The sequence below is a fragment of the Chenopodium quinoa genome, unplaced genomic scaffold, assembly GCF_001683475.1.
Source record: "Chenopodium quinoa cultivar QQ74 unplaced genomic scaffold, ASM168347v1, whole genome shotgun sequence".
Taxonomy (NCBI): Eukaryota; Viridiplantae; Streptophyta; class Magnoliopsida; order Caryophyllales; family Amaranthaceae; genus Chenopodium; species Chenopodium quinoa.
This window is the reverse complement of record NW_018743280.1, coordinates 1-15,594: the sequence shown is the minus strand read 5'-3', so window position 1 is coordinate 15,594 and position 15,594 is coordinate 1. Positions and strand designations below refer to the sequence as shown.

At 33.2% G+C, this 15,594-nt stretch overlaps 3 protein-coding genes across 5 annotated transcripts; all 3 read left to right on the top strand.

Annotated features, from left to right (window-relative positions):
* Positions 1 to 490: 490 nt before the first annotated feature.
* Positions 491 to 1,573, top strand: LOC110735349. Its single transcript, XM_021915520.1, has one exon. The coding sequence runs from the start codon at positions 491 to 493 to the stop codon at positions 1,571 to 1,573; it is 1,083 nt and encodes a 360-aa protein (XP_021771212.1).
* A 1,557-nt stretch (positions 1,574 to 3,130) lies between these two features.
* Positions 3,131 to 6,807, top strand: LOC110735352. The gene is made up of 5 exons (XM_021915526.1): positions 3,131 to 3,234; positions 3,323 to 3,428; positions 3,510 to 3,930; positions 4,284 to 4,331; positions 6,078 to 6,807. Exons 2-4 carry the CDS (start codon positions 3,348 to 3,350, stop codon positions 4,325 to 4,327), a joined length of 546 nt encoding a protein of 181 aa, XP_021771218.1. The 5' UTR covers positions 3,131 to 3,234; positions 3,323 to 3,347; the 3' UTR covers positions 4,328 to 4,331; positions 6,078 to 6,807.
* Positions 6,808 to 6,818: 11 nt separating this feature from the next.
* Positions 6,819 to 11,457, top strand: LOC110735351. 3 transcript variants are annotated; one of them, XM_021915524.1, is made up of 7 exons: positions 6,819 to 7,160; positions 7,261 to 7,505; positions 7,719 to 7,931; positions 8,573 to 8,665; positions 8,837 to 8,938; positions 9,021 to 9,431; positions 11,296 to 11,457. In XM_021915524.1, exons 2-7 carry the CDS (start codon positions 7,476 to 7,478, stop codon positions 11,326 to 11,328), a joined length of 882 nt encoding a protein of 293 aa, XP_021771216.1. In that variant the 5' UTR covers positions 6,819 to 7,160; positions 7,261 to 7,475; the 3' UTR covers positions 11,329 to 11,457. The 3 variants fall into 3 exon arrangements, with proteins under 3 accessions (XP_021771216.1, XP_021771217.1, XP_021771215.1); XM_021915525.1 differs by lacking the exon at positions 11,296 to 11,457 and adding an exon at positions 9,568 to 9,875; XM_021915523.1 differs by lacking the exon at positions 11,296 to 11,457 and having other exon boundaries at positions 9,021 to 9,875.
* The last annotated feature ends 4,137 nt before the right edge of the window (positions 11,458 to 15,594 follow it).

The window sequence follows — 15,594 nt, the reverse complement described above, 5'->3', positions numbered from 1 at the left end:
TTAGTTTTGAGATAAGCTTTAAGATTGTTGTATGCTATACCAAGTAAGCATGTAATTTTGTTTGTATGGCTTGTAATGACTTTGACAAAGCAACTTAGTGACTTATAACTATTTGGTATCTCCAATAGTTCATCATCTTTGATTACATTGGTTTAATTATATAATTGTAGGTGATTTTTCTTAATTTTTTTTTATTATTATATAGTGAGGTTTAAATAGTATGCAATGAAAATTGCATCAATAGGTTAGATTTCATATAGTAAATCCTATACCTATAACTTTTATTTCTGTTGCATGGCTATAATGATTGACCTTTCCTCAGTTTTATGATCAGAATATATGAAATAAAAGTATGCTACCCCAATCTGCTTTGTTGTGTATTTTAGTTTGTGAAGAATTTGATATTTGTTCTGATAAGTAAGCTTTAAAATTTTCTATTTATTTGGTCAAAATTGTAGTTCCCTTATTAAAGTATTAATTATGTATAGATATGGATACAAGTTGGATAGAACTTCCACGATGCCACACTCAATATGTCAAAGGTTGTATGCAATTCATTAACTTTGCTAAGGTAGCTCAGGTAGAAGGAAAGATTCGGTGTCCATGTAAGACATGTAAAGTGGATAAATGGCTTTGTGTAAATGATGTAGAAAGACATATCTTGTTTAACGGGTTTTATAAATCATACAAGAAATGGATTTTTCATGGTCAAGGGGATTTGCTTCAGCGTATGATTGGGTGTGATGGAGGTAGTACTAGCCAAGGATCCCCACTAGATCAAACAAGGTTTGAAGGTCGAGATGATATGGGAGGCCTATTGAGATCTGCTTTTAGTTTTGAAAAACCCTCAAATGACCTAACCTTTGAACCACATGAAAATAATGAAAATGACGAGTATCTTGAAGACCCTGTCTTTTATGAAGAGGAGATTGATTTAGAATTTTCAACAACGCAAGATGAAGCTAAGTATAAGAAATTACTTGATGTTTCCGATGAGAAATTGTATGACGGGTGTACTAAATTTTCCAAACTGTCTTTTCTTTTACACCTTTTTCACACAAAATGTATGAGCCATTGGTCTGCTGAATCCTTTAATATGCTACTCGAGCTTCTCATAGACGCATTTCCCCAAATACTTGAGTTCCCCTCATCTTATTATCAAAGTAAGAGAATAATAAAAGACCTTGGCCTTGGATATGAGAAGATTGATGCTTGTCCAAATAACTGTATGTTGTATTGGGGTGATTATTCAAAGAAATACAAGTTTCATGTTTGTGGTACATCAAGATGGAAGAAAAATAAGGGTAGAAATGATAATGTCAGAGATCAAGATAAGACTGTTTCTACGAGTGGTGAGCCAGCTAAGGTAATGCGTTACTTTCCTCTTATCCCTAGACTGAAGAGAATTTACATGTCCTCAAAAACAGCAGAAGATATGAGATGGCATTATACTCATAATGATAAATTGAATGATGTTGATAAGAAGATGTTAAGGCACCCTTCAGATGCATTAGCTTGGAAATCATTTGATCAACGTTATGAGGATTTTGCCTCGGATCCTCGTAGTGTTTGATTAGGACTTGCAAGTGATGGGTTTAATCCATATCGTTTGATGAACACGACTTATAGTACATGGCCTGTGGTGTTGATTCCCTATAATCTTCCACCGTGGTTATGTATGAAACCATCTTCATTCATGTTGTCTATTATCATTCCCGGTAAAACAAGTCCCGGAATTGACATCGATGTGTATTTGCAGCCACTAGTTCATAAATTGAAATTGTTATGGAGTGGGGTTGATGCTTTTGATGCTTATGATGGAGAGAAATTTAAATTGCGAGCCGCTTTGATTTGGACTATTAATGACTTTCCTGGTTATGCAATGCTCTCCGGTCTGAGCACCAAAGGCTATATGGCATGCCCTATATGCATTGATTCAACTCCTTTTGAAAATTTTGGGAGTAAGACTTGTTATTGTGGGTATCGAAAATGGCTTCCATCATGTCATCCATATCGATTTGAGAGTGACAGTTTTAACGGAAGAGAAGAGCATGGTGAAGCTCCACCTCGGCCTAGTGGGACTGACATATTGGGGCTACAAGAAAAGGTTGGGTATGTTTATGGGAAGACATCAAAAAGAAAGAGAGGTAACGAGGGTAACAATGAAGAAGATGTTGTCATTGGTACCAAGAGAGGCATATTTTATAATTTAGAGTATTGGGAGCATAATTTGTTGAGGCATAATCTAGATGTAATGCACATAGAAAAAAAATGTGTGTCACAATATTTTAAATACTCTCTTAAATACCGATAAAAGCAGAGATAAGAAGGATGATCGAGATGCCCTTCAAGGATGGGGCATAAAGCCACATCTTTGGGTTCAAGATAATCATATGCCTTCAACTTCTTATTCTATGTCTGTAGAGGAGAAAGAGAGGTTCTTAAAAGTTTTACAAAAACTCAGAGTCCCTGATGGCTATGGATCTAACCTTTCTAGATGCGTGAACATGAAGCAAAGAAGGTTGATTAACCTTAAGAGCCATGACAACCATGTTTTGATGCAAGATATCCTTCCCGTCGCATTAAGAGCTTCTAATGCAACAAAAGTAATTGATTTGCTTGCAAAATTGTCTTACTTTTTCAAGCAATTATGCTCCACTGCTATTGATCCTGATGATCTAGATGCTCTTCAAGAAGGAATTGTATTAACCCTTTGTGAGTTGGAAATGGAGTTTTTGCCTTCATTTTTCACAATCATGGTTCATTTGCTAATTCACTTAGTGGAGGAGGTTAAACTCGGTGGGCCAGTACAGTACAGATGGATGTATCCCATTGAGAGGTTAGATTTATTTACATATATGTCTAATCTAAATTCATCTAGAAAATCTATAAACTTACTGTATTTTAATTATAATTTGACTTTTTGAAAAGGTACTTGGCCCATCTAAAGTCACATGTAGCTAATAAAGCCCAACCTGAAGGGTCAATTGTAGAAGGCTACCTTTTAGAGGAGACCATTAGGTTTTGTTCAAGATATCTTGAAGGTGTTAAGACCGTCTTTAACAAACCTAAACGAATTGATGATGATAGTCCCAATTCTGGAAAATGCTTGTGTAATTCTGGCGGTTGAGTAATTGGGAAAGAAGTCAATTTCCGTCTAGATGACAAAAGCCTAAAACAAGCTCATCGCTATGTTTTACTGCATCATTCTGATGAAATTCAAGATCTTCTCGAGTAAGTAGCAGGTTTTATTCTATTTTATGAATAACCAATTATTATAATATATCATTATAAATTATAATTTATTTTCCTTTCTTTGAAGAGAATTTTTAAATCTAAAGCGACAAATGAATACACATAACCCAATCACTGAAAGTGATGAAAGTGATTGGATCATCAACGAGTTTGGAGAGTGGTTGCGAAGTCAGGTGATATATATGTATCCTAATGTGTTCAATTTTCTTACAAAAATAGCAGACTGTTTTTGACTTTATATTCTACCATGATAGGTACACTCAATAGATGAATCCACCGAAGATGGGAAACTTAGAAAAATTCTGGCAGGGGGATTGAATTGTTATGGTAGAAAAATGAAGGGCTTTATGATCAATGGGTATAAATTTCAGTTCATGGACCGTGATAGCCGTTTGACTACCCAAAATTCTGGAATCATGGTTGAAGCAGATGGAGAAGCATATTATGGGAAAGTGAAGGATATATATGAATTGGACTATTATGGGACTTACAAAGCTATATTGTTTCATTGTGTTTGGGTAGACATACATAGGGGTGTTAAATCAGATCAAAATGGCTCTATATGTGTTAATTTCTCTAAGTTGATGCATTCAGGAAGAAATTTGCAAGATGATCCTTTTATTTTCTCATCTCAAGCAAAACAGGTTTTCTACATTGAAGATGAGATACGAAAAGGTTGGTTTCATGTTGTAAAGACTAAGCCTACAGACTTGTTTGATTTAGGGGATGAGTTAACTGAAGTAGATAACGACAATGAATGATTAGTTTCCTATTTATTATTTAATTTGGATTTGTAATTTCTGAATTTAATTATGAGTTGATATTTGTCATTAATTAATATTTCCTTTTGCTGAATTTATCCCTTTACTTTTTGTTAATTCTATTTGTTAATTACAATCTATTTTCTCATACCATCTAACAGTTATAGCGTTTTTTCTTATGATTTCGATTTGCTCTTAATTAACACACTATTTTTTTTCTTTCTCGTCAATATCATATATAATTAGAGCTATATTCTCATTGTTCAGGTGTAGAACTTCCTGTCAAAAAGAGAGAGAACGAAGAGGTTTAATTAGGTAAATACTTTCCCCTATTCAATATTGCATTGAAAAATTATATGCACTTGTTTCTTAATTTTTACGTTAGATAAATAATCATAATTAAATTAATCATTTAATAAAACTTCTTTTTTACTGTTTACAGAATAATTGAAAATTTAACTATTAGTAACCATCAGCAATAATTTGAAAAACAGAAGCAATTGTAAGAAATTCCTGATTCTATTGCATATGTAATCACATGAAAGTATGAAACCATTGTTCAATTATGACTAAGATAACTTACTAAGCAATGGAATTTGTATAACTAGCCTGATTTTTATAACTAGCCTGATTTCGTAAATGCATCTTTTCATTTATTTTTAAAATTAATCTTTCGTTTGAATGAAGAATAATAGTTACCTTGTTAGAGTACTATCAAATTGCTTTCAGCCATTCTATTTCTCTGTCTTCTGAATTTTGTGATGAAATCACATATTTACTCTAAACTAAACCCTTGGTTTGCATTTAGGCTTTGCATTTGGGTCGCATTCAGTAGAGAAGGGGTAATCTACTTATGTATAAAGCTGGAATTCTTTGCATGAATGTTTGTTACAATATCCAATATAGGGAGCCATTCTCCTTGTTTTTTTCTTTGTGACTCTTCTTTGATGATAACTGGCCAGTTGAAGATTGGTTAGCATTTAGAGCATTTGCATCTCTGTCTAAATGTTAGAAACTGTATGTTAAAAGCTAATGGACCACAAATTGGTGTAAGATCAGATCTGCAGTAGTCGGTAAATAAATATGTCCAATCCGTTTTCAAGTCTCTAACCACCTCACCTTATTAAACATAAATGCTATAATCGGTAAAGTTTGATCACACATTGGTCAGTTCATTGGAAATTAGGAATACAGTTAGAGTAGCTATTGGAAATCTGTTTTCAAGTAATGCAAGTATATTTATTCTTATACAGTAGATTTTATCGTCAATTTTTCTTTTTAGGAAACATTTTCTGTCGATATTTTTATGCTGTTTCAATTAATGTATTTTGCCTTTAAAGATTAGTTATTGATCATTAAATTCTCTCGATATTTTTATGCTGTTTATTAGGACAATGGCTTTAGGCCATTACTCTCCAAAAGTCCTTACAATTTTCTGCCTACCTCCTCTACTTTAGTCTCTTCCTATTTATACTACTACAACTCATACATAAATGGACAAAAGCCTTAATTTCTAATTTACTACAACTTGTCAACAAGCTAAAGTTACCACAGTAAAAGAGCTAATATAACAAAACATGCTCCCTGCCCATATCAGTAAATTGTTGCTCAAGTGAGAGGTGGAGAAGGCCTCTACTTCTGCTGCTGATCCTGTTCCCCCCTTGGTCTCCTGCTATACACCAAAAAGGGCGGAGCTTGTGGGTGCATTGCAGTACCCTTTTGTATTCGATCCATTTCTGCAAACAAATTGAGGAACACAAAGGAATCAGAAAGTTGTATGTGGATTTCGACAGACTGATGCATTGATCGATATTATTAAAAACCAACTCAACAATTTAAGCTAAGAATTTTAATTGGCATACTCAGGTATACGTAGTAAATCAGTAATCTGAGTTGATTTACTTGATAATGCTCAGCTATTTGCAGATTGATTACTGAGGTTTAGCAGAACTGTCACCTGTATGCATACTCTACTTCCTTCGATTCAGAAAATTGAAACCTGTCTGATATCCTATGCTGCACACATATTTTCTGACTAGCTGTATTTGTTTATGTTAATAGGTGCCTCATAATGAGTTACAGAAGTAAAAGAACTGCTTTACCCCCTGGCGAGGCTCAATTTTCTTCAAATAAGCAACCCACTTCGACATCCTTACAGTCTAAGTCCAGCCATATTGCAGTGTCACAATCCAACTTTTCAGAGTCTTCTAACCAATCCACCCAATGGGGACCATTTAGCCCTCCAACACTTGGAAGATCACAAACGTTTGGGCACATATTGCAACCAAACAAATCTTCTATTAATGCATCAAAACCCACATCTACATCATCTTCATCTGTAGCTGCTGCATCAAAAGCAGGTATGCCAACTATAATGCCATCAAACTCCCAACAAAAGATGTCATCAAAACCTCCTTTAACCCCATCACAACCTAGATCGTATCCTATGTTACAATCTGTAACACCACAAACATCACAACTCCCTCATAAAGAAACACTACAGCCTCACAAAGGAACAATTCAACCTACTAAACCATGAAAGCATCACAAGGCTACAGAGCATCCGACTATTCCACCTTTTACTAAAGCTAAAACTGGTGCACTTCCGTCACAAGAAACAACATAAGTCCCTCATAAAGAAACAACTCAGCCGACTAAAGCATCAAAGCAACCTCAAAAAGCTACCGAACATCCGAGTAAACAACCTTTTCCTGGAGCTAAAACAGGTGCACTGTCGGTGGGAGCTTCACAATAACCTATTGTCTCTTCTTTGACTGGAGCTAAATCCCAATTAGAAAAGAAGAGCTGTTTCACCCCTAGAAGCTATGCACCAAACTCAAAAGAAGCATCCTATGACGTCTTCTAATTTTGGAGGTGAACCCTTGACACAACCTCAAATGAATACAACTTGTTCACCGGGACTCCAAAAGGAGAAGTCTCCTGCATATATTCATGCTGAAAGCAACAAGAGGTTAAATTTTGACTCTGACGAACCTGAATCTCAATCAGAGAGTGAAGAAGAGTTGCATGAGTCAGGTGGAGTGGACAGTGGTGTGAAAAGAACAAAATTTAGACGCCGAAGTATTGTGAAAAATTGGCCAGAGCATGTCAAGTTTGATGAGGAAGAAGAGGTTGTGGCATTTGGTAAGTGTAAATGCATATTTAATATTATGTGCTTTGTTTTTTTCCTTTTCGAATGTTTTTTTTATTGTTTAACACTTACCTAATTTCATTGTTTTCAAAGATATCGATGGAACACGACACCTTGTGAAGGGTTCTGTTCAGCCTCGAGATGTGTGGAATGATGCACCAAGATTTAGGTACTTCGCCCAATTTAATGAATTCAACCAACCTCTTCACAAAGGTGGCTCCATCCTTGTGAGTTTCTTAGGAGACATTGCTAAACGAGAAGAATTTTGTCCCGTGGGAATTTGAAATTGGCATAAGTTGAGCTCGAATATGAGAGGCAATATTGTTAACCTTGTTCGGGTACGCCTTTTAATCGTTCACCATGAATATATAATCTTACTTTCATTACTACACTTATAATCTATTGCATGCCTGACATATGCTATGGTTCTCTGATATATGATATAATTATGAATGCCACAATAATAACTCACATGTTGTATGATACGCTATAAGTTATATATGCTACATAGATTAATCTTAACGTAACTTTATTTGTACATTTACTTTAAGGCACATTTTCTGTTACCCGATGGAAAGGAAATGAGGAATGCTATTTTGAAGCGTATTGGCAAAGCATGGAAAAATCATAGATATGCATTAAAGAAGGATTATTTTGATTCCGTGGAAAAAACGCGTGAGCAAAATTATGCTAGTATACTTGATGGAATCACAACTCAAAATTGGAGTTTTCTGGTTGATTATTGGCTTTCATCGGACGCCAAGGTTTGCATTTTGATTTTTACGGGAATTTCTTGTTTATAGATTAGCTCTGTATAACCGTTTTGTATGTTGTCAAGTTGTTAGTAACATTTTAGTAGGATATAATAAATGAACAATCCTAGATGTGTGATAAACATTTTGGTGGTTATGTTGTTTATGCTGATCAACTCCTCCCACAATGTCCTCTAATTCTTCATAAGCGATAACCTATGACCAGCAAATCTATAAACTTACAGTCTTATAGCTTTATAAGGAACAAATCAGAGAGAGAAAAGAGTAAAGTATACACAATGAAACAACAGTAATGGACCTCCTGTATTCGCCGCTGATGCTACAACCCTTTTCCTTTGTTGTCTCTCTAATAAGCTACATATTCTCTCCTTCCTATCTTGCTGTTGCCAATAGTCGTTTGCTTGTGTCAGCATTGCATCCCATCAGATATAGTTAGTCACACGATAAGGTTTAGAGATCTCAAATCCATTATATTTACACAGTACACGTGTTAGTGAGAACAGAGGCTAGCTTCCATCAGACCAACTCACTACCTAATGACACAAGCAAATCCGTTATATTCTGATCATAGTGGTTTTAGTGTGATGTAACTTTATTTCTATCTCATGCTAACCATGATTTTAAATAAACAGAAAATGTCTGAACTCGGAAAAGCTTCTCGTGCGTCGCAAGTTCTCGTGCGCAAGAGTGGTGCTAAAAGCTTTGCAAATCGCAGAGCTATTTTGGTATAATTATCCTTCATTTTATTTAGTCCTAAAATTTGCATTTAGTGTTTTTTTTTTTTTTTCTGTTTGACTATCTTACAAGATTTGGAAGAAAATGTAACTTCGTCAATTTAAAAGACTTAAAATAGCAGAAGTTAAATGTCAGATATTTGTATGTTTCTCACATTGCAGAAAAAACAAAAAGGTGATTTCAGTGAATTGGAGTTTTTTAAAAGTGTTTACAGCGAAGGAGATGGAAGCTTCAAAGAGGGCACAACATCTCGTCAGTTTGTGGTATATATACCAATGAAAATTAGTTTAACCACTAATTTATTAGCTCTTTGCCAAGTCTTATAGTTTTCTTATCATGTAACAGGAGGATGCAATCAAGAAGGTGCAAGAAAGCCTTGATAAGTCCTCTTCTTGCATTCCCAAGGTTGATATTGAAAATGAAGTTTTCAATCAACTTATGTATCAAGGCGAGATCCCTAAGCGTCCTCTAAATTATGGCTTTGGTGTGAAGCAAAGCGACATCTTTGGAGTGGAAGGACATTTAAGGAAAGAAGGGTCTTACTATGTCAACAATAGTGATATGGAAGTGGAGAAGTTGAAGGTTGCACTGTTAGATATGAAGAAGCAAAATGAGGATCTTGCTAAACAAAATCAAATATTGAACACAAAATTTGATGCAGTTGGTTCTATGATGGCACAGGTTTTGAAGGCAACACGTAGTGGAAATGTTTCATCAGAAGTTATAGATAATGCAATACAACTACTTGATTCTCAGGTTTGGAATAAACCATTTCTTTTTTCATCCGCTTCCTTTTTTTTAAAAATTTCCTTTCATTATCTGTGGCAAGATATAAAATTTCCTTTCATTAAAATTTCCTCAAGCTAATGCAATACAACTACTTGATTCTCAGGGCTGAATCTATATTCCGTGGAATCGTACGGGTTTTAAATTCTGTATTATTGGTTTTAAATTCTGTATTATTGGTTTTAAATTCTGTATTATTGGTTTAGCTTCCTTGGTGCACCTTCTTTGCATTATGTGGTTTTCTGTAGCAATATAATCAAGAGACTCGGTTTGTCTTAAACGACAAGACAGAAAGCTACATTAGAATATTTTAGCTATATGCTACAGAACTATGAAGTTACCTTAGGGGATGTAAATTCCTTGTAGTCAGAATGATATAATGTGAGCAATAAAACCCAATATTTGAGAGGCACATATCCTAAGAATGATGGTTTAATTCATATGTTCAAGATGAAAGTGGATAAAGTTATCTGGGATATTGCGCATGTCAAGGTTTTAGTCAGAACTTTTAAGTCTGTTGGCACATATCACTGATGACTTAGGCACTTCCAGTCGTGTAATTGTGGATGCTCAGCATCTTCTGCTCATTTATTTGAGAAATAGTAGGAGAAAATTTTATTCAAATGTCGAGACAAAACGCCTGCTGTCTGCTTGACTCTACTATAACACCACATTGCAAATTTTTCTGACCCACTTAAAATTTTCTAAGATCAATAAATAATACTGATGCTGAATAAGACTATAAGAGCAGAACTACATAAACAAGTGTGTCAGCTTACCTGAAATTATTAAGGCTGATGTGAGTTTTCTGTTTCTCTTGATCTCCTTGAGTTGCTTGATTTGCTACACCTGTTCACATACTCTGATGTTCTTGACGGTACATCTATTATTGAGGATAGCTTTGAATATGTTGATGCACCTATTGTGAGGATTGCTGGTGTCGACGTACCAATGCCTTATGCACCTTTTTTTTCATCCACTTCATTGCAGGATTGCTATTTTAGGTGGTTTTAGGTTCGATTAGGGAGAAGTGGTGTTAGTTAGAGGCAAGTTAGTACGTTTTAGGTAAATGTTTGAAAGTTAGTCATTTTATATAGCTAGATTGATAAAGAATACAGTAAAAAAATATTCACCATTTATTAATAATTAAAAAATTACTTATGGTTGCTGCGAGAATGATGAAGTATGTTACTGATTATGGGGAGTATGCTAGTAGGGTGTTCAAGCCCCCTGCAATGCTCACTCCTGTTGTGTCTTCGTGGAAGTGCCGAGGGTTGGTTGGGTTAAAATTAATTGTGATGCTCACATTGGCCAAGCTACAAGGCTGCTGCTTGCAGGTATGGGCTGCTCTTGGCGTGCAGGTTGGGGTACAGTAGAGTGATTATTGAAAGCGATGCCCAGCTTGTTGTACGTCGTCTCAAGCAGCGAATGCAGGGGATTGATACCTTTAGTTTGCTGTTAGATGATATTTTATCCATTGCTAATTTGCTGCTTCTTTTTCTGATTTGTCGTTTTCTCATATTAAAAGGGCAGGTAATACTTAGACCATATTGAGCAGACATTTTGCAGTTTGTTATCTTTATCCTTAATATTTGAATAGGAATGTCATTTGTTATTAGCCGAGCACATACCGCCTTTAATAGCAATGGGTTAATTACTTGTGTTGTGCAAGAAAGTGACTATTTAGTACAAAAATTCTTGTTAGCTAGGCGTATCACTAGACAGTTATGTGCTTGGTTTACGTTCCTCTATGGCAAATATTTTCTGTTTAACTTCTCTAATTTTGCAGTACTACTACTACAATAATTGTTCACATATCAAATTTTTTTCGCAGGTTGATGATGTAGGCAGCAATGGTAAAAAGTAAATGAAGAGCGTGATTTGGCTTCAAGCACTCTTATTATATATATGTGTGGGTATTTAGTAGCTTTTATAGCGTTGTGTGTAATTAGTTTGGACATCTTTTTTAGGAAAATATTTTTTAGGAAAATATCTATATATATATGTATATATATATATGTGTGTGTGTTTTATATATATATATGTTACTTTTTGTAAATACATTTTCATCAATTATGATTTTATATATTAATTATTATTATTATTATTATTATTATTATTATTATTTTATTTTATTATTATTATTATATTATTATTATTATTTTGGTTGTTTACAGTTTTATACAAGTACTTCATTAATTTAATTTTATCAATTTTCGTCCAAAAAAAAGGGGGAAATAGTGACGCTTTTATAAATCAAAGTTTTTGGTGGTATTTAAATTGTTGGAAATAATATATCATCATTTTGACACACAAAGTGTCACAACTTTTTAAACAATGACTAACAAAAGCGTCACAAGTTTTTGGACATTAGTAATGGTGGGAAATACGGCCCCCAATTTGACACACAAAAGTGTCATAATTTGATAGTAATGACTCAAAAAAGTGTCATAATTTTTTTAGTAATGACACAAAAAAGTGTCATAATAATTTTGGATGACACACAAAAGCAACATATTATACTTATAAATTGACACAAAAAAGCGTCAAAATATTTTGGCTTCAAAAATTTTGACGCTTTTTAAAGCGTCAAAATAGAAAATTATGACACTTTTTAAGGTCAATATATGTACAAAAAAGTGTCAAAATGTGCCTTGTTTTTTTGTAGTGATGGATTAGGGTGTTGGAAGACATCTCAGATACATCTTTGGCAATGACTATAATAACATTTAAATTTTATTTCATGACTCAAAGTTATTCACTCCAAAATTTCATTCCAGAAAAATACATGTTTTTAAATTATACGAAATATTATATAATTGTACATACATTGTACATATATCTTAATATGTTGCCTTTATCTATTGCCCATATAAATTAGTATTAACTAAATTTGTAAATCAAAATTGCATATTGTTTCCTCATGTTAAGTAAATTAATTATCAATCTTTTAATTTCATGTAACTAATAGAGTTATGTGGAGTCAATTGACCCAATTGCTTTAAACTTGACTTTACACAAATCATTATTATTTGTCAATAGCTAGATATCTATAATTTTAATATGAAGTTAAAGTTCAAAATTTAATCCCTTATACTTTTAGTTTAAGATTCACCACACTTCTTACTTTATATCATTATATACAGTCTTTAAATAAAAAATGATATAATAAATATAACAATCCTGGGATATAATCAAGAAATTGCTACACAACGTAACCTTATAGTCTTAATAATCTCGAAATGTTTTTACCAATTGCGGAAAATCATAAATTGAGTGATTATTTTTTTTAAATTTCACCATGCTTTTTCTTCTTATAATATTATTTGATAATTATATATAATTTTTGTGTAGTCTTTTATTGACCTTTAATGAGCTAGTATTTATAAGCTTGCGGCTTAATATAACAAGTGGTTCAACACTCTTTTAAATGAAGGTTGAACAGAGAGAGTTCAAGCTCTAGACACTAACATTTTAAGAGGTATTGTGCATGCAATTTTTGTATTTCAAGGAGATTCGTGCCATAAAACAGATGACGCATCGAAACTTGTATGTGTGCGAGGTTTTAGAACCAAATGCAACCAAAATCATGGAATTAGCAGGCACTAAATTAATGCACTACATCCATTTAAACCAATACTTGTTTATTTAATTAATAGATTTGTTTAGAGTTAGTCATGCGCCAAGGTTAGTTTTGGAAACGATACAATATTTCCACCAGTATCGAACCTTACAACATGATATATCATATAAAATATTGCAAACTTACAATGTCAGTCCATGTTTACATTGTAATATCTACTTTTGATGGCGGCAAAGTAAATTTGTTATTCGTTTTGATATTGATCTTATATAGAATAATTACAACTACCTGATATATTTAATTAAATTAATTTTAGGACATGCAATCATCACTCAAGGTTTTTGCAAGTAGCATCATTGAATTGTCTTAAATGGGCTAATGTATCCATGCAATCCTTTGGAGGTAAATTTAATACCAATTATTGTCATATACAAAGTACAAGTAGATCTATAGATTGATATGCATTCAATCTTTATTTGTCTGACTCATAATATTTTTTTGGGTGGAATAGGGTGTTAGAAGATATCTCGGATACATCGGTGGCAATAGTATTACCTCTGTCTCTACTTTTTTTGTTCAATTTGGACTTTTCACGGTCTTTTGAGACGCGTGTTAAAACGTATATATCTCAAGATCTATAATTGTAAAAATTATAAAAACTTGATATTAATAAAATGTATTCTTGACGAATCCAACAATATCCACTTGACTATATTATTTCTTATACATTAATGGGAATTTGTGGTCAAAGTTATTAAAAGTTGATCCAAAAATTAACTATGGGGAAAAAAAAGAGGGACAAAGGGAGTATAACATTGCAAATTTATTTTTCATTCAAAAAAACAAAAAAAAATTACAAATATTTTATAACTCACAATCATCGACTACAAATCAAAAATTTCATTCTAAAATAATACTCCCTCCATCCTTTAATACTCCCTCCGTCCTATAATTTTTGGGACGTTAATGTGGACACGTAGTTTAAGAAAGTACAAGTAGGTCTATTAAAAACTTTTGTTTATTATATATAGAAGATTCTCTTTTTATTTTTTTATATTACAAGAAAACAAGAAGTGGGGGTGGAAATGGGATAGGCAAGGAGAGAAAATGTGGGAAAATATATTTTTATTAGTAGTCCCATTTCACATTCAGTAATATATCAAGTATTATAGGATAGGCAAAAATGAGAATTGTATCAAGTATTATGAAACACAGGGAGTATATGTTTTTAAATTATACAAAATATTATTATGTACATATATCATAGTATGTTGCTTTCATCAATTGGCCCATATAAATTTGTGTAAATTAAAATTTGTAAGTCGAACTCGCCTATTGTTGATGTTAACTCATTTAATTGTTCATTGTTTAATTGCATGTAACAAGCTTTTACAAAAGTTATGTAGGGTCAATATCATGTTTATTTAAGATCATTGTTATTTTTCAATAGTTAAAATATCTATAAAGTTCAAAACTTAACCCCTTATATCTTTTAGAGTTTTAGTTTAAAATCCTCCATTGTTTGTATGCATACAAGACTTGTACTATCATACTTTGTTTCAAAGATTCCATTGATATTCCATTGATTCTTTAGTTAAGTTTAGATTTGTATGATACTTAATAATAATATAAAGCTTTAATTTGAAAATTTCCAGTATTATACAAGTATAAATTGTTGTATTGAAAAGGCAAAAGCACACCCTGTCATATTTGCATGAAATGACTACAATTTTACTCTCAAAAAGAAAAAATTCTTGAAGCAAATTTTGGTTCGAGTATGTAGTCATTTGTTGCTATAACACCTGAAGAAAAAGGAAAACAAGGAAAAGAGGAATTAATACAAGACTTAGTGTGTTTGATGATACGTTGACGACACACCTTCAAAATTAAGTCAAATGACGAGTGCAGTTCTGTATCTTGAATTTTTATTATATACTGTAAATATAGGAAGAGTGATTACCTCAAGGACCAAAGTTGTAACAAATACAGTGAAGACATTCCCATCAATGTTAACTATGTGACGCCTGACTTTCTCGAGCAAGTGATGCATGCAATCAGCTGGATGTATAAGATCACCTTACGGAGTAACCCAAAAATCAAAAGACTCCTTGACCTCCTGATAGTTGATTAAGTACACCAAAAATAAGGACAAAGCCAAACACACAATCAAGATATCATCTAACTACTAAGGTCATAATGTATAATGCATAGAGACAAAAATACTAGCATCAACTAATGTATGAGAAAAGGAATGCCAAAGCTTTTCTTATCCAAGTTTTGGATATCTAAATAGAGAGAGGGATGGATGTGACTGTGTGAGCCACAAAAATTGAAGATGCCAAAATACTCTTTTTCTCTAAAGTTCCAATGATTGAAAGTATTAATTCCATTGTCACCGCGAGGCAGCTCACCTTAATCAAGGCCTTTGGATCTAGACAACTCTGTTGCTTTGACAATCGCAGGGTGCACTCAGTAGCAGTGCACTGACAGGCTAAAGTCATATCACCCGATCAAAAGTAATTTCTAAGTTTTCTAACTAATGCAGATAGG